At 43.6% G+C, this 19643-nt stretch overlaps 1 protein-coding gene across 1 annotated transcript in view; it reads right to left on the bottom strand.

Moving 5' to 3' along the window:
- LOC135709260 (zwei Ig domain protein zig-8-like) overlaps nt 1-19643 on the bottom strand; it is a 575709-nt gene that overhangs the window by 30370 nt on the left and 525696 nt on the right. The window contains exon 4 of the mRNA XM_065231563.1: nt 19022-19191. Coding sequence (XP_065087635.1) covers nt 19022-19191 — 170 coding nt within the window. The remainder of the gene's footprint in view (nt 1-19021; nt 19192-19643) is intronic.

Raw genomic sequence — 19643 nt, 5'->3', positions numbered from 1 at the left:
TGATGTGTTTTGCTCGATAGGCCAAAATGGGCCAAAATGCCGAAGTAGTTCTCTACCCTACACTCCAAAAATTTTCATTCTCCATTTTCTTGCATTGGACCGTAGCTCGGAATATCGCATCCTCCGTTCATACGTTCTCCACTAAAACATCCTGCGATGATGAATCCCATAAGCAAATCTTACATCATCCGGTTGGGTGTAGGAAAATTTAATTTAGTAAGAATGGACAATCTCACCATAGGTAGATACATTCAGGTTATTTGTTCGCTAAAATGGTAGAGAACACTAAAGTAACTAATTACATACATTTGACGAATAAACGGAAAGCGATTGTGTCAACAAGGTTGAATGTGTCACCGGACAAATTGCACCCGTTTCAAGCTGACTGCCATACCCGTTGGAGTCAAATAGATTATGAGTGACGCGAACATAAATATTATACCACGAAATCAGGTAACGAATAAAAGGATTCGCACTAAATACAACGTGCCGCAGCATATTATTATCATCTACTGCACAATTTAACATAGCCCTAGAATCGCCTGGCAGGGGATACGTCCAACCGACGTTAAACCAACAACCTCGGGCCTTATCCAGGGAGCTAATGGAACCAAACACATGTGTGTTGTTTACGTATGACCTATGGATGGTGTGTACATTTTCTATTTTCACTTCATTCGCTAGCCTCCACCTCCAGTGGGGCTCGTCAGTAGGAATATTCAACGAGCAAACCGAGCGGGAAAGCACCTTTCTGCCCTGGGATTCACTTTGAACAACCGAACACCATCGTCCTAAATGTACACTGAATGACGCAGTCAGCTAGGCTCTGTTGGTGGTTTCTGTTGTTTGCGGCCTTGCAGTTTGCTGCGTGAAGCATGCCACCACCGCAGCAACAGCGACCGACCGTACGTACATATGTGTATGTTAAAGTACCGGAAGATGTTGAACCACCGTACAGCAACGTTTCCTATGCGGAGCAACGTGGCAGCTAAGCCAACATGGCATTATAACCCATTATAAGCATTTATGAGCTCAACAACGAACCGCTCTTTGAACAGTCAGTGCTGCGCTGCTCGGCCTGTCCATTCAGGAAACCGCAATATGTAAGCATGCCACTCGCTATGAATATGCAACCATCATCAGCTGGTGAGGATCTTCCCATCCAGTTATCTTTGCGATCCGCATGAGCTACGGTAACGATTATCGTTCTCGACTGCTGCTAATTTTTATCCGCTAGCCTTTTGAGCTCTCTGAATACGACATTCATTACTTGATAAGCTAGCCGGGATCCCCATTTCGAGACGATACCAAGCCAGATCAAGCGTTATTACTTTCGGGCCGTTTGGTTTTATGACTCCATTGTTCTACACCATTGTCAGCGGCTCGAATCTGTTGTTGTAGAATCAAATTGGACCATTGACCGTTCGGCTTTTCCATCACTTTCTTTCACGACCTTCGCCAACAAAAAAATAAAACGACCCTAAAAATCAACAATCCATTTCTAATCCCTTTCCATTTTCCAGCTCTTTCAATGAACCCCAGGGAAGTTTTCCAATAAAACTCTGTCAATTGAATCAACAAAGACGCTTTTTTTCTCCACACCGCGCAGTCTATAATTCTATAATCCTAGCCTGTTCGAGCTCCAGGTGACGTTTCGGTTGAAACCAGTCAAACGCAGCCTGCCCCGTCAGACGGAGAGTATTAGCTTTGAAGTCAATCTGAATCCCACTGGTTTGTTGCACGGAACACAGCGTGAAAAGAAAACCAGATCAGACACGCTTTAGTCGGATGAATAGAACTCGGTCCCGAGGCTGAGGCCGACAGAAGATTAAGATGAAATAAAAGCATTTTCCTAATGCCAATTAAGATTCTATCTTCAGAGCGCGCTACAACTCAGTTCTGGAATTGTGCTGGAGTCGCGTCCCAGTTCTTGTGTTATGGTTCCACTTAGTCGATCTAGCGCCAGCCAGACCATTCTCTTAGCTTGTGTCAGAGGAAAAAAGCTCCAGCTTAGCGGTATTGTCGATTTTTAATTAAGACACCCGCAGATGCGGTTGTACAGCGCGTCTTCCTCTCCGTTGTTGGACGGTGGAACAAGGCTGAGATCAGCAGGATTACTTGATTGGACAATTATAATGAACGGGATATACGAGAAGGGGTTTAGCAAGACAAATAGTAATCCGAACCCTCAGTCAGGGCATGGGAGCAACGGGAGATGTGATTTTCCTACAAGTTGGACTTCATGGGATTATGATAATGAACCTGTCGTGGAATTGGAATGGTTGTTTTACGCACCGGTGACAAAGGACTGGGAAAAGGTCAATAGATTAACAGCATGGTTGATGACACGGAGACGAGCCAGCCAACGGCTGAAAGTCCCCTTAATAAAGATATAAAAAAAGCATGGTTGATTTAAGAGACGAACCAGCTCAAGACTGAAAGTCTTTCTGGTATAGCAAAAGAAAAAAAACCTGGTTGATTATTGCAATAGATGCAACTAGTAAAAATAGTTACAGCATTTTATTTGGTATGCAGAAAACGAACAAATAACTACAGAACTATCACCTCTATAAATTTCATATCCTTATCTATCGTATAAAATTATCTCTTTAAGCAGGCTTGCAATTGCTCATTACAGCTAAAATGCTATTTTTCGGAATTATGAAACTATGACAAACTATAATGATAGTTTTTATTTATAAAAAGCAAGAATGGGCTGTAAATTTTGTGTATGACATAGAAAATATGTCAATTTTGCTTTCAGATGGTCACAACTAGCAATTTTATGATCGCTGATTGCTCGCTCATCGCGTTGCTAATCGTTACAGCTAATCACTATTGTGACCCTCTGAAAGCTAAACTGACAGCTTTTATGTATCATACAAATGCTTTACCTTCTCTTCTTGCTTCTTGTAAATACGAATTATCATAAAAATATTTCATAGCTTCATAAATCCGAAAAATTGAAATGCTGTATGCTGTAATGAGCATTTGCAAGCTTGTCAAAAAGTCTGTTATTTGAAACTAAGCATCTTCAACTATGTAAAATCAGAGTTGGTTGGAAATGCTATCTAACATGAAGCTTTAGTGTGATAATTTATTAGCAAGAGAATGGTCTTAGAAGAGGGTAGATAGATAGTTCCGTTAGAGTACGTTAGTATGAAAATTGAATAGAGGTTGAAAATGAGCGAAGGGCCATTAATGCTTTCTCTCTGAGATGACCAAGTTGGTCATGACGAGAGGAGCAACACAATATTTGCGTAAAGAAGAATTGCAGTATAATACACTGGAAATGCTTTCGGCAACAAGGGGCTTTAGGTAGTGATGAAACGTCGCTAGAAATATTCCACAGCCACAGACAGTATATGAGCAAAAGTGGGCGCACACTTTTTTGCTTGTACATAGATTGAAGACATATATACTTCTATACTATACTATACTTCAAATCACAGCGTAAATCTAACGGTATAGGCGAAGAAGTGTGCCTTTGACTTTGTACTGTCGCATTAATGGCCCTTCGCTCATTTTAAACCTCTATTCGACAGAGAGCATACATAAGGGCGTAAAGGTGATGACCGATTTTTTCATTTGACACTCGCTCGATTTAACGTTTCTCGGTGCGTTTGCTGTTGCTTTTGATAGTCAATACAATCTGTTAAAACTCTACATTGAACAAATTCTACACACAGAGATTATTTTACTGGGGTCAGTAATTTTTTACTGGGTTTTCAAACAGCTGAAAAAGTCAGTAAACTGAAAATAACGGTCACACGTAATGCAATGAACAATTTTAACATATTTTATTTTTATCATCAAATAAATGTAATAAGAACACAGTCTGTATAAATTTCAAGAAAAAATCACTTTTATACAATTTTTTACAATTTTTTTAAGTTTACTGACTTTTTCCGCTGTTCAAAAACCCAGTAAAAAATTACCGAACAGGGAGGCCGTGATTTTGTGTGTAGAAAATTGTTTCGCTTAGCTAGAGCAATGCAAAGAGAAAATCGATCATCACGTATACGCCCTTATGCATGCTCACTGTCTAATTCAATTTTCATACTGCCTGTACTAACGGAACTATCTACCAACCGTCTTCTAAGACCATTATCTAGCTAAAAAATTATCACACTTAACCTTCATGTTAGATAGCATTTCCAACCATCTTTGAAAATCGTAAACTTCGCGTATGAAGTAACATAAAAAACACTTTGAATGTATGTAAAATCGTTAACTTCGCGCAGAAGTAATACAAACATAAATAGTTAAACTGCAACAAATATTGTTGTTTCCGAAATTAGAGCGTTAAAAAAAAACATTTGGGACAAATGGTAGCATATACTTCTACCGATCTGCAACTGAATTCCGGGAATTCATTTAAACAAAGAGAAATATGTTTTTACATATAAGGTGTATTAAGAAATTTAATTTTATTCAATGAAATTTGTGCCCGGAATTCAGTTACTGAACTACCAAATATATGTTTCTGTTTTTGTTCTAAAATCTATAAAATCTTCAAATTTCCATAAATATGTCTTTTTAAATAACTTTTGCGCATAGGAAGGTGATTCCATGCTGTCAGTAGCTGTGAGATTAAAACTAACAGCTAATGCTAATCCATTGGAAATGTATCTAAAGTCTGATCCACTTAGAATCCAAGCACCTAAAAGCAGGTGTTTCTCGGGATTGATTTGACGTAAGCAAAATGTTATTTAGTCAAAACGACGGTATTTTATTGCACTTTTATAAAAAGAAAAATGCAAAATTACTCCGAAGGCGTTCGGATCATCTCGCGAACTTTCTTTGGAATTCCCGCCATCATCTGCCACACACTGGACTGGTCAAACTCAGCGGTCTTTTTTTTTTCTACATCGCGCCATCTGTGCAGCGTCCTGAGTTGTCTTTCTACACTAGAAAAATTCACGTAGATGCTACGTGGAAACATACGTGGATTTTTGAGGTATGGGATGGAGGTACACTTTGTGAAAACCGAAAATGAAACATGTAACGAAATTATAAAAGATTTTGAACGTTAATAACTCAGCTGCCTCTGGACCAATTTCAATAATTGTATCACCGATCGATCAGAAATATTTCTACCCATCAATAAAAATGCTTCTAACTGTTGATTTTCAACAAGAAAGTATTGAAAAAGTCTGTTAAAGTCAAGCATTGTCCAAAAACGTCGAAATAACTAACAAATCCATCAATTACGTACATGAATATGCTGCTTCCCCAACACAGTAATCAGAGAATCGTTTCAAGACGAAACATGTCGATGTAGCATTTCTGCTTCCCCAACACTGTCATCAGATAGTTGTTTGTAGACGAAACAAGTCGAAGTGGCAGTCGCCTCCGATCTTCGGGCGTGTCTGAATAGAGAGGATGTAATTGCGTACCATTTTGCACACCCATCGGCATATTCAGAACCGCACGCCCCCAATAACTACACAAAATGGTCTTCAGAGTTGTAATCTTGTAACCAAACTTGGAAGCAGGGGTGCAATTGATTTTGGTCGATTCTCTTCATCTACTTTCTGTTTCACCCCTCTGCTTCTAAGCCCCTTAATTCAGTCGTCGTCATAGCAATGAAAACTACCATCGCACCGCTTTTGGTTCTTGGGTTACACTTGCTGGTTGCAATTCAGCTGGTCGATGTTTTCGAAGAACCACCAAAAAACATGAAATTACACGATTTTCTAGGGATGCTTAACAGTCCTATTCAAATCGACGTATCTGCTTTTGTAAACAATCACTTCAATCGACGATTTGTCTTAACTGCTAACTCACCCACGCAAACAAACACCATCATCATGTAGGGGAATCTTTCTCCTACTAGCTCGATCTTTCCTTTATTTAACGTCGGTCTCTGTTCCGCAATCTAGTGCCAATCACTGACGGACATCGATTGCCATCCATTGACGGCAATCGAATGTGCAGGAAGGCAGCTTCTACACCTGCGTAGGATAGCGCACCCATTCAACACACATACACATGGGCCGGGACCAACGGCTTTACTTCCCTTCCGAAGGAAGACGTGACCAGAGATTTTTATGCCTCAGAAAAATCCCACCGACCTCGGCTGGGATTGAACCCAGACCCATCGGGGTGTTAGAAAGCAGTCACGCTTACCACTACACCACCGGCGCCGGCCTCCTACTAGCTGGTGTTGTTAGTTTCTGTGAGTGACCTAGCAGTTCCCACAAATCGTCGATTGAAGAGATTGTTTACAAAATCAGATACGTCGATTTGAATAGTTACGCTTGAATTATTCGATTAACGATTATTCGTTAAGATTTTTCCAGCTATTCGATTAAATATTTCTCGAATTTTCAATTATTCGAGCGCGTAACCGACATTCGTTCTTATTTCTACTCGTTTGATTTAGCGCAGTAGAGAAAATAAATAGAAGTACTAATTTATCTCAACAGGCATAGCGAACACGTGACGTAAACCAGGATCATAAATTCGCCGCAAAAAGTGTTATGCGGCTTTCTGCTAAAGGCTAAGATTTACCAACTTGTTGAGATAAGGCGTTTAACCAGACTAAAAAGAGGAGGAGCTTTAGCTGGGTGGACACTCATATTCTACCGACTGTTTCTATACAACGCATAATTTAGTGTAGAACGGCACAGCAGATGAAGTGTATGACAAAATACCCAAAAATGGTGGGGCATGATGTTCTATCTTTCGAAATATGATTATTTTTCATGTCCGATTGACAAGCAACAAAACCGTAAAAAGTTAGTTAGTTTAAATGATCTTTATTTTAGTTTAACTTGGGCGATTACCATATAAATTTTTACTAAGTGATTTAATTGCTTTCTTCATCTTTAGGTATGGGCAAAATTCAAAATTTGTTTTACAGAATTAGTCCTAGACTTAGTACACGGTCGACCACCTTGGTGGGATTGGTTTGTTTTGTTTTTAGAATTTGAAGAGAAACTACTTAATACTACTATTTACAGCTTAAAACTAACCTACTCTACTATATACACTTAACCTACTATGTACAAATTGCTTATTAAAGCATGTTCAGAAAGATTGCATTTTTGAATAAATTTAGTTGTCATATCATCAATTTTGGAATCTACTTTGGGAATTTCTGCCTCTTGATGGAGGTCTGCTATTCTTGTGTCGAATGGACGATCTAGGATCATCCTCAACACTCTATTCTGTGCAATCTGGATTTTGTTCCTGTGGGTCTGAGCGCACGATTCCCACACCGGGGCGGCATAGAAGATCGCGGGGGCTATGATCTGTTTGTAAACAGCCAGTTTGTTTTGCCTTGAGAGGCGGGATCTGCGGCAAATGAGCGGATACAAACACCTAACCAAGGCGGAGCACTTAACTAGGGTTTTCTCTATGTGCGAGCGGAACAGGAGCTTCTCATCGAACAACATCCCGAGATAAGTAACATCAGTGGACCACTCGACCCTTGTACCATCCATTATTACGGTACAGGAGGAAGACGGTTTAAGTTTTGGCGATTGTCTGTGAAGGAACATGATCGCTTGGGTTTTCGAGGCGTTGATTTTGATTTTCCACGAGGTGGCATAATCAGTAAAGGTGTCAAGGCATCGTTGCAGCTTGTTCGTAATTTCACGAGGCATCCTACCCTTGACGGCTATCGCGGTGTCATCTGCGAACAGAAAGAACACGCAACCGTCTCCTAGAGGAGGGATGTCCGACGTGTAGATGCTGTAAAGCAGTGGTCCCAGCAGACTCCCTTGCGGAACACCTGCTGGGATCGGAAATTGTCCCGAAAGGGAACTATTCAACGACACCCTGAACGACCTTTGCTGGAGATAGTTACGGGTGATTTTCACAAGGTATGGTGGAAAGTTGGAGTTACAAAGCTTGTATATAAGTCCGTCGTGCCAGACATTGTCAAACGCCTTTTCGACGTCTAACAAGGCCATGGCTGTGGACTTGGATACAGCTTTGTTACTCCGGATGTTATTCATCACCCGCACTAGCTGATGATTGGTGGAATGCCCCTTACGGAACCCGAACTGTTCCGGAAGAAGAATGTCATGTTCCTCCACAAACTTGTTTAGTCGGCTGAGGATCAATTTTTCGAACAGCTTGCTCAGCGCTGAGAGCAGGCTAATCGGTCTGTAGCTTGACGGTAGTGAAGGGTCTTTCCCAGGTTTGCGGATCGGGATGATTTTTGCCACCTTCCAGATGCTTGGAAAGTAGTGCAGCTCCAAGCATCTGTTGAAGGTGGCAGCTAGCAGCGAGTGCACCCTCGGGCTGAGATTTTTCAACGCTAGGTTGAATATTCCGTCAAACCCGGGAGCCTTCATGTTCTTACTGTATTTCAGCGCTGAGCAAATTTGTTCCTCTGTAATCCGTTCTTCTGGAGGGACGGCACAAGGGGAGGCATCTAACGTCAGGACGCACTGCGCAACCTGGTTCTCGAGTGGACTTGGGATTTTAGAGCCAAGCAAATGCGACTGGGCAATGTGCTCCCCAATCGCATTGGCCTTCTCTTCGTTGGTGATAAGCCGTTCGTCATTGACTCTAAGTGGTGGAATGGGCTTGGGGTGAGACTTCAGCACCTTGGCAACCTTCCAGAATGGTCTGGAACGGTCGTCCAGGTTCTGAACGAGCCGCCCGAAACTCTCGTTCCGGATTGAGACCATTCTGGAAGCGATCTGCCGATTCAGATCGACCATTTCGTATTTACGCTGCAGATCCCCAGTCCGCTGAAACTGGCGTCTACGAACATTTCTGAGCCGAATCAAGAGTTTGGTGTGGGAATCAATTGCTTGAAACTTACCCCTCACAGGAACTCGTCGAACGCACTCTTCGTCAGCCACGGATATGGCTTGATGGAGACCCTCCAGGGCCCGGTCGATGTCATCCACTGTGTCGAGCGGTGGGTTGTCGTCGATGTGGCGGTCGACCACGCGTCGAAACTGGACCCAGTTGACTCGATGGTAGTCCTTCCGCTGGCACGGTGCAGGGGCCACGTTGTAGCCCAGCTTGGTCAGCACCGGTTGGTGGTCCGAACTCAGGTCGTTGACGGCAACCGGCTTGGCTAATCTGGTGTTTGCCAAGAACAGGTCCAGCGTCGATGGGTTGCCCGTCGGTGATGTGAAGGTTGGTTCGTCCGGAAACCAGACGGAATAGAGACCATGCTGGGAATGGTCGAATAGCAGGCGGCCGTTCTGGTTCTGCTGGTAGTTCCGCCAGGCCTCGTGCCGGGCGTTCAGGTCCCCTCCGATTACAAAGCGGGCATTGGTGTGGGTTATGATGGCAAGGTCGTTCTTGAACTGCTGTGCTGTACCATTGCTAACGGTACATTGCCGGGGGCAGTAGACGGCGATGAACCGGACGTTTCCGGTCGATGTTTCCACCTCAACGCCGACGGCCTCAATGATGGAAGTGCGGTAGTGGGGTAGGGTGCAGTACTTGATGCCTTTCTTGATGATGACCGCGACACCGCCCCCCCTGGAGCTGGTGCGATCAAGCCGGACAATGCTGTGGTCGGGCAGCCAGAAGCTGTCACCGGTCTTGAGGTGAGTCTCGGTGAGAAGGCCCACGTCGATGTCGTGCTTGCGGAGGAAGTCTGCAAGCTCAATGTTTTTCGCCCCTACGGAGCGAGCGTTCCAGTTGGCGATCTTTATGGGTTCACGGTCCATAATTAGCGACAAAGGAGATGATAGCTTGGAGCTGTTGTGTTCTTGTTGCGCAGGTGCGCTTGATGATGATGGCCTGGGCCAACAGTGTGACGATCTCATCCGTTAACAGCGGAGAATCGTCTGTAGCTTCACCGGTTGTACCGGCCAATCCCGGAGCAGGGGGATCCGTCGATGGCCCGGAGGCTTGACCGGGAACTGCAGCGGCAGCCAACTGTTGGTTGAGCGGGAGCGGCGGCAACACTGGAATTGGCCGTGATTGGACCGGTGATAACGGAGGAAAGTTCTGCGCGTTGTTTTCTGGAACCTTCTTGCGACCGGGCTGGCTGTTGGACGAGGCCTTCTTCCGGATCTCGGCGTATTCGGCCCGCTTCGGACAGGCCTTACTTGTGGCCTTGTGGGCGGCACCGCAGTTGGCGCATGTGGGAGTGGCTTCCTCGATGCTGTCGCAGTTGTCGATCTTGTGGTTTTTGCCGCATTTGATGCAGCGGCTGGCCATGCGGCAATTCCTGGTGCCGTGCCCGAACAATAGGCAGTTCGAGCACTGAGTGACGCCACGGTGGGTGGGTTTATACCGCTCCCACTTCACTACGATGTGGAACAGTGTGCGTGTCGTCTGGAGATCCTTCACGGTTGTGGAGTTCTTCTCCAGATGGACCAGGTAGAGCTGGTCACGATACTTGATGGCCTTGCTGCGGGTCATCTTGTGGACTTCGACCGGCTTGAGGCCGTTCGCCTTAATCTCGTCCATTAAGGTGGTGGTGTCCATGTCGTGGAGCCCGCGCAGCACCACTTTCAGCGGCTTGGTGGCCTCGATGTCGTGGGAGAAGTACTCCAGCTTCATCCTGTCCAAGAGGGCCTGGACTGCGTTGTAGTGATTTTCGGCCGAGACCATCAGTTTGTAGCCTTCCGTGCACCGTTGAATGGTGCAGCGAAGGCCCTGCTTAATGTAGAAATCCAGCTGCTCCCATAGCCCGGGAGGGAAGCCCTTCACATAGAAGGGTGGCAACTTAACTTTTTTCGGCACCGTCTCAGGGTCCGACTGCGGCTGGGCTCCGTTCTGCAGGGCGGAGAACGGATTGTTGCTCAGCAGCTTTTTTGCTGCTGATACGGTGGCGCTGCTGTCTTCAGGTCTGGGTCGTTTAGTTCCGGGAGGCCCCGGCTGCGGGTCCGCAACGCCTGTCGGGATGGGCAATGGGGTTTTCTTCTGCTTCTTCTGGGCTGGCTCGGTGGTCGCGCCGTCTCCTGGGAGAGTCTGTTTTCCCGGTAAACCGGCACTCGCGTTACCGCGCGATTTCTTACCCATGGCTGGGTCAGCGAGAGCGTCACTACACAACGCGGAGCTAATTCGACTTGCGAACGAACGAACGAAACTAGAGAGAATTCAAATCGACTGAACTGCTCAACAGTCTGGCAGCGAATCAATGTCCAACCGTAAAAAGAGAAGCAACTCCAGCTGATATGCCCTCAATTGTTGCTTTCGTCCAAACAGTAGCTGACCGAAGCTCCTCCCATTTGTTGGTGTCGTTAGCATCTAGTGTTTCGTTCGATGTCCAGTGCCGTATTATTTATTGAATCGCATCCCTGTAGTATCTTTGCATCTCTCAGCTGAATCACATTTCATCGTCATCCGTCCGCCTGCCATTTCTGGTTCATGCAATTGCAAGCAGCAAATTACTGCTCTAATAAAGGCTTTTGTGTACGACCAGAAGCAGAAGACCAGCTGAACTCGCCAGAGAAAACGGAGAAACAGCAAACTATTCATGGACCGGAAAATTCGGGTACTTGGTAAAAAACTGTTTGTTACTTTCAGCGTCCTGCTCATTTATGTTCACCTGTCACATCTAAACCAGTTGAATGGTTGATTGAATTTACACAAACGGCCCTTTCCAAGGCCACCAATTTATCTTCAAGAGAGAGGATGGCTACCAATATTTTCCAAAAGAGTTAAGTGAACTGTCCCAACTAAAATTCAAATCAAAAGATTCTTTTCATAGCAATGATAGTCATATTAAAGAGTATAGACAGATAGACCTTTGAGCTATTCCTACACAGAATACAAGTTCCTGCTGTAGTTAACAAATAGCATTTATTATATAAGACCACGTAGTTCTACGTCATCATTACGTACAACCCCATAGGGCTGTCCCTTATAGTTTTTTTTCCATCGTACTTTTCACGTAGCACTTACGTGAATTTCATGTAGCGAAGAAGCGATGGGAGTTTCACGTACAAGCTACCTGATTTGAACAAAATGGTCATCCTGGTCTACAGCTACGGTCAGTGGGACCAAATGATTATCAGGTTTGCGGACATCATGGCTACGTTTCCATTGCTCAAGGACAACTGCCCAAGGCTCACCATTCAACATGAGCCATTCTGCAGCACCTTCGGCTTTTGCATTTATCGCCGTTTCTGAATCGACGATTTTTTGCTTGTTGATCTGGTATTCGTTTTCCTTAGTTTCACGCTTCCGCTTCCGTTGCTTCAGATTTCCAATTTCATTGGTTATTTTCCCACCGTGGTTTTTGCGATCTACACTTCTCTGGATGAAATAGTTCTCCTTATATGTTAAACAATTTCTTTTATCGTTCAAATATTATTTTACCTTCCACTCGTTTTTAAACAACAAAGTTACGGATAACGCATATACTTCAAGGTCTTCAGTATGCAGCTTACTTTTAGTGTTCAAATGGTACTTCGCGATTATGCCAGCCAATTCCAATTGCTTAGTTTCAGAAAGCTCTGAAATGTTTGCGTAGTTGATGATATCTTTACCTTCTTCGGTGTTTTGGAGTAGTTGCAGTAGTATTCTGGGAGTAAACACGTTAGCAGAAGAAACTTGTGGCGCACTGGCTAGACTGTTCTCGTCCGACGGATTATCATTCGAGTTTCGAACGTTTTGATGTCCGGCCTGCAGGGTGTGTGAATTACTACAGCATGCTACTTCGGTTGAAAGATTAGTGAACGTTAAACGCTGAGCTGAGTCGGAAATGATGGCCTGGTTCCAGCAACGGTAGCGTTTCGTTGTCTTGAGAAGTTGAAGCAACGATGATGTAAGTTTGACCGTCACCTTGGATTACAATTTCTGCCTCACTGTCTTCTTCTAACGAAATATCATCCGGGAGATTTTCTTCCTGCACAGATGACTCACTGACTTTCTTTTCTTCTAGATCTTTTGGGTGGTTAACCGGTTAATACCGCTTGATTCGAGTTGCAAAAGTTGTTGTTGTGGAACGAGCGTCAGTGCTCCCGAGACATCTGTTGAGATATATTGGCAAACTGCAGAAGTTTCTCCTGATTTTTTTCATCTGAAGCCAACACATTCACTTCCGTTGCGGATAAAAGATTATCGCAAACTGGAATTCCTTCGCCATCAAGATTTTCGTCGCTGCCTGAACTTCCTTCTGGTTGCTCGTATGCCTGACTGTGTTGTGCTGTTTCGACAGACGGATCAGGGTAATAAATTTGGTCGGTTAGTCGCAAACGCTGTCCCGGGGCAAGCGACGTCAACAAATCGATGATTGCAGATTTCTATCAAAAACAAAACATCGTCAGTTTTCAAGCATTTCTTTTTTAAAGCATTTTACTTAGGTTTCGTGTGCACCAAGAGGAAATCAGCTCAATTAATACAGAGTACTTCCATTTTATTTTCGTTGGTTGTAAAAACTCTTAAATCTGGTCGGCAGTTATGGCCAATAAGTCAAAAAACTGAACTCCGCACTCTGTAAAATGAAATAATAGTAGTTACAGATGTTTATTTATGCAATAAAATCACTATTTACCGTCCAATATCCCCAAAAGATGATCAGCAATCTGCAAATCAGTTGAGAGCTCTTGCACTACGTTCTACATAGTGGCCATGTTTGTTATTTTTCATACGTATAGAACACGTAGCATGTACGTGAAAGTCGAGCTGTCAAAATGATGATTTCAATGTACGTGGTATTGGTCAACAAGGTAATTATCAAAAGTGTTCCAACTAAATTTCAGGAACGGGCATCTAATTTTTTCTTGTGTCAGGTGAACTCTCAAAGAAGATGATGTGTTTGGATCTACGTGATTTTTAGCTTTGACGTGTAAAATGTTTTGAGTGTAGATTACTTTAACTTCCACTTCCGCAATACTTTTCGATTGGGCGGAATTGCGAGCAGTTGAGTGGATTGATATCCTTGACGATGAAATCCACCTTATTGTCGCGGTACCACTGCAGCACCTTCCGGCTGTAGTGCCAGCTTGCCAAAGCTGGTCAGAACACACTAGACCTTTGTAGGCCTTAATGAAAGGTAGTATACATTTATCCAGGTACTCTTGCTTATACAACTTCAAATTCTTCGTTTTGTTGGTGATGAAAGGCTTGGTTTTTGAAGCCGACGCCGGTGGTGTTTTTCTGAGGCATAAAAACCTCTGATCATGTCTTCGTTCGGAAGGGAAGTAAAGCCGTTGGTCCCGGCCCATGTGTGTTTGAATGGGTGCGATATCCTACGCAGGTGTGGAAGCTGCCTATCTGCACAATCGATTGCCGTCAATGGATGGCAATCGATGTCCGTCGGTGATTGGCACTAGATTACGGAGCAGAGACCGACGTTACATAAAGAAAAAAAATAAAGGCTTGGTTTTGAGTCCTCAGCTGCAAATTCCTTGCCAGATCATCAGTTTCCGGGCAAATTTATCGGCAAAAACACGCATGAATTTGTTGGAGACATCACCTCGTGCTGTGGCCAGATAAAGCTTTTGTCCGGGAACCTGCCTTAAATCGGCAATTTTCAACTTCTTCGCGATATTTCGAATTGACCATGTCGGGTTTTCGATGTGTGTGTGTGTGCAGGATAAATTTTATTTTCTCATCTGCCATCAAGTACGTAATTTTTGATATTGCACGTATCGAGACGACACTTTCACCACTGAAACACATGTACTTTCAAAACAAATCGCTGTCGAAACATTCGAAATTCAACCACTGGAGGCACTGCTATAGAATAAATAAAGTGTCCGGATTCTAAGTGGACCAGACTATAGGAGCTCACTATATGCTTCTTTGAATAGATGCCTCTAGTCTTGTTGCTATACTACTTGATAATTCTATGTTTCAATGATTCCTTGTAGTGAGTTAACTAAATTGTGGAACAGTAAATGTTGAATTTCACTTTTAGAAGGGCTAATCACAAAACTCATGGCTTCAAAAGATGAAGGATGGCATGCCCATCAAATTTGTTCGAAGACGTCATCACTCTAAATCCACGTTTTCATGGTGCTATTAACTAAGAGAGTGAAATTAGACTTTCAACCTACTGTTCGGTAGTTGCTAATCTGGGGCCTCGTTGTAAGCGCCAAAAAAAAAAACCCCTTTTTTATAGAAGGGTTCAAAAAAAAAACTTCGTTTTGATTTCCGCAATGAATTCTCGTGGGTTCTTGTCGTAGAACTTTGAGGTGATACTGATTGAGAGGTTGTAGCCGACACTGGCCGATCTAGGTTGAGCCTGCGGCTTAAGCGCCATTCCGGTAAAGGAGACCGCAGGCCACGTTGAGTTTTCCCGGATAAGACTGTCTCAGGACGAATCCAAGTGAAAATCTTCCTAGAAAGAAGAGATCGAGCCAGCTTGACTACTACCGAATTTGATCGAGTAGAAACCCCTATTGCGAAACAGCATAATCTCTCACAACATTGAAATAATTCTGAAAAGCTCCCGGTAAGAGAATACACAAACCCTAAGCGACGTTCCACATCAAGTTCTCCTCATCGGTAGCTTTACTTAAATTCCCCCAGAAGCGCAGCTGCAGCAAAAGAGGTAAGCAACATAAATGTCAAATTCCGACCACAACATATTTACACGGACCCAAAACAACGTAAAAATACTTTCTTCCTCTCATTCTAATATTGGATAGGACTGATCAACAACATTACATCGATTTCAAATCAAAACATTTATTTACGAACGGAAAACAGTAAGTTGATTTTTATTGTATTTAAACTAAAGCATGCTTTGGCGGATTTGTGTGCGTGCGGTACAACTACCTCCTATCTGTGTTGTGCTCTTCTCTGTCTTCTCGGTTAAACCCACGACGATGCAGCAAGCGGAAAACGACGAAGCTTGGCACCCGGGTGTCTATTATTAATGGGTTGGGTGGGCGTTCATATCTGACGATACGTGCGCACGATTTATATGCCTACACTCAACCACTCAATCATTGGACTTGTCCACATATTAGCAAAGCATTATGCTCTTCGACCTTATGGTCGGCAAAAAAGGTCCTCGCCGGACGCCACACTCAACAAAGAAATTGGAACAGACTCACCAGTTGGTTTTTGCTGCTGTTGTTTGCTGCGCTGCTGTTATCGGCAGCAACGATGATGTTCGACCGTTGGACGGCCACGAGGGTGGACGGTGATCTCTCCAACAATGGCAGTTGGTATCCACCAAGCCCCGATACGCGATGAGAATTTTAATCGCTTTCCACCGGACAAGGTGACGGTTGCCGGGATCTTTCGCTCCGGGAAAGTAGATGATGTCGTCGAAAGTTGGATGTAGTCGTCGGCTGGCCTAGATTGTTTTTCTACGCACACAAAATATAACCTATGCCGCACACAACATTTTGCTTATGATTTGATAAAAAAAAATACAAAAAATTATACATTAACGCGAACAAAACGACTCACTCCCACTGTAAGCTGCGGTTCGGACGAAAGTCAAGCGAAACCGTGACCCTCAGATTAGGGAAGGTGACCTCGTTCGAACTTAACGGAAGTTCGATTTTCCCGCGAACTTCTTCGCACGAGATCGGTCATGCGAGAGATTATTCTGATCGTTGGTCCTTCGTTCAAAGTCGGGTGTAGCCACACTCTCTCTTTCCCCAACTTTCCCGAAGGTTTCCCTGGACTCGGCCTTGGGAGAAATTTCGCAAGATCGAGAGGCGTTACTCGCGAGGCATTCAAATTTTAACGTAAATCAGCTAGTGTCGTTTCGCTACTGGCATAGTTTTTGGCTTTTTCTGCTTCTTCACTATTCAAGCTTATTGCATATCGCATATTAGCTTATTGCCTGCTCTCTACTTAGTGTTCTAGATGCACTTCCACAGTTATTAACTGAGAGCTTTCGATGCCTGTACCATTTTTGCATCGGTATAATTGTGTGGCAAGTCCAATCATACTCTCTGCCCAGGGAAGTCGAGAAAATTTCCAACCCGAAAAATTCCTAGACCGGACCGGGAATCGAACCCAGCCACCTCCAGCGTGGTCTTGCTTTGTAGCTGTGCCTTTACCGACTGTGCTAAGGGAGGCCCCTGGCTTATGGATTTGATCTATTTCGTGCTAATTTTATTTATGGCTAATTTAACATTTACAGCATGGAGCAAAGGCTACAAGGTTCGTGATTGTTTTTTGCTAAAAGTTCAGTACTAGAGATATAAGAGTACATTTGAGGTTGTAAGGTCATGTACTCTGAGACCACAGGTTGGTACTCCTTAGGAAGAAAGGATGAGCGTCTGACAAACTACCTCTACCAGATTGTGGGGTCATTTTGAATGAATGAAGCCTTACCCGCTAGGAATCCTAGTTTAAAGTTATTGGTTCCATATGACACATAGGCCCTTTTCACAAGTTGGTCTAGAATTGATTTCTGGACCCAGATCCAAATTCATTCCCATGTAACTACTACAAGTGATTTCAATAGAACAAGTGAAGCTGATGGAACATTCCGATGAACTCATAACTTTTCCGAATGCTTCGGATCTACCTGCGGGCCACCAATGATTCCGAGAGTTCACATTTCAAACCCAGCTCGAAATGCGTTAATGTAGGCTCAGTACAAGTGATACAAAAGAAATCACGGGGCTCAAGAATCAATTTCATAAATTAATCACTTTTACGGATGTTCTGGATCTCCACAGTCACAGTCACTGGTCACAAGTGCAGTTCCAGATCCAAATTCATTCAAATATCGTCATTTGAATTGATTTCAAAAGAAATCACGAAATCATCTGTAAAAATGATAGACTCCGGAAACTGATCCTAGAATCATACAATCCATGAATTTATCATTTTTACGGATGCTCCGAAACTTCGTGAGCACCACCCTGAGGCCTAGTAGGTTGATGTTTTTTGCATGATGTACGATTTAATTGTTGGACAAAAGTATATCACCTCGTAAATTTGTTTTCTCCCAAAAAAAAAAAAAAAAATAAAGAGCTTTTCCAGATGAACTTAAAATTTTCTGAAATCTTGCCTTCAAAGAAACAACTTTGACTTGGATATATTTTGGAGTTTGCTCCTATAATAAGACGATGTTACATACTTATGCCAACAAAGGTCAGTGCTAACTGCTGAGTAAGCTACCTCATTGTTTCAATTAATCACATTATTGCTGTCTGGTCCATTGCTCATAGTGAATTCAACCTGAAGAATTTAAATACACATTTACTTACTTAGCAAACAAACACTCTCCAGTTCCCAACTCTGCTCCCAACAGTGAGTAAAACACTTCTAGTGAAAATGTTTACATATTGAGTCAGTCAGTTTGGTGTTTGGTATCCATGGAAGCACGACGATAGCAGACCTCATGGAGATGATAAGCATTTATGAATGCCAATATTTCCATACATAGTATCCATGCCAATGGGCACCCTGCTGGAGCAACCCACAGACGCCGTCGTCCTCGTTCACTTTCACATTCACTACGACACGATGGTGGTATGTAAGGCTAAGTATTTCTACATAGAAATAAATGCGAATCTCACATGAAACCAACATTCACTTGGTTGAACTTGTCTTTTGATATTTCTGCTACACATTGTAACCCATGTACCTAAACCCTTGCCCACACATAATCGCCTGCATAGCCTTGAATGCAGTATCATTCCATACTTTCTCTCACACACTCACACGTAGTGCAAATACGAGGTCACAGTAGTTAGCAAGCAACCCGATCCGGCTATTAGCATCATCCACACCCTATTCACAGACGGGGGTGTGCTTTTTTCACCATCATAAAGTTTCATTTTATTCGCAACTTTTGCCAACCGTAAAACTCTACCCTAGACGACGATGCAGAACGAGCAGAAAACTGCTACGATGAGCCCGATGCTGGAAGGAAAACTTCTACCAACTGACTCCGATGAAGGGGAAGCTGGCTTAAATTAGTGGGCGGAATGAATTCATACATGTACTCCCATATTCATAGCTACGCTGACTAACCAACAAGTAATATGATGATACGGATCTCCTGCGACAGACCGTCGCTGCCGCTGCCGCTGATCGAGTTCGTTCAAAGTGGTAATTCAGTTTGAAACTCAAAATTATATTTATTCAATCCCCCTTCGTAGCTACGTGCAGCATAATCACCGGGTAAACGACGTAAAATAGATGGATGAGTACTCACCGTTCGGTTGCCCAGGTTCTTGACTTTGCAGATCAGTAGCACCGTCTTGCCGACCAGCCCGGTGATGTTGGAGGGAATCGAAGTGGTATCGAAGTAAGGCCCAGTTCCCGGCGTTGGCCACTCCTGGAGAAAGTCGGTCCGGAACTTGCGTGACGCTCCGACCAGTTCGCCTGTAATGAAGTGGAAGGTAAGAGGGAAATGCTGTTAGTATGTCGATATGACTGGGGGAGCATTTTAACTATTTGATTCAGGCATGGTTTTCCACATTTTTTTGCGGTCATAATGTATCAACTTGCAGCAAACCAGTATGCTATCCAAAATGCGTTTAGCCTGGTGACGCACGAGAATGTTGTTTTTCATATTAATTTATTTGATAAGGCTCGAGCAAATTAACTTTACAGAGCCGAAGATTCTTGTTCACTGTACAATACATCTTAAAACTATAGTCGAAAGGTTCTACACAATAACACTTTATCTTCAACTATCCAATAAGCCTCCTCCATCAGAACGCGAGCCGCTTCCAGTGGTTTCATTGTATGGCAGAACCGCCAACGGAGGTTAGAGTGCTTCCATTGCAGCAATGGACGCAAAACGTGGTCAGCACTCACACACTCATCATCAA

Source organism: Ochlerotatus camptorhynchus, unplaced genomic scaffold (assembly GCF_037179485.1).
Source record: "Ochlerotatus camptorhynchus isolate MF236.1 unplaced genomic scaffold, CSIRO-AGI_Acam_v1.1 ptg000033l, whole genome shotgun sequence".
In the NCBI taxonomy this organism is placed as follows: domain Eukaryota; kingdom Metazoa; phylum Arthropoda; class Insecta; order Diptera; family Culicidae; genus Ochlerotatus; species Ochlerotatus camptorhynchus.
This window is presented reverse-complemented; position numbering and strand designations above follow the sequence as displayed.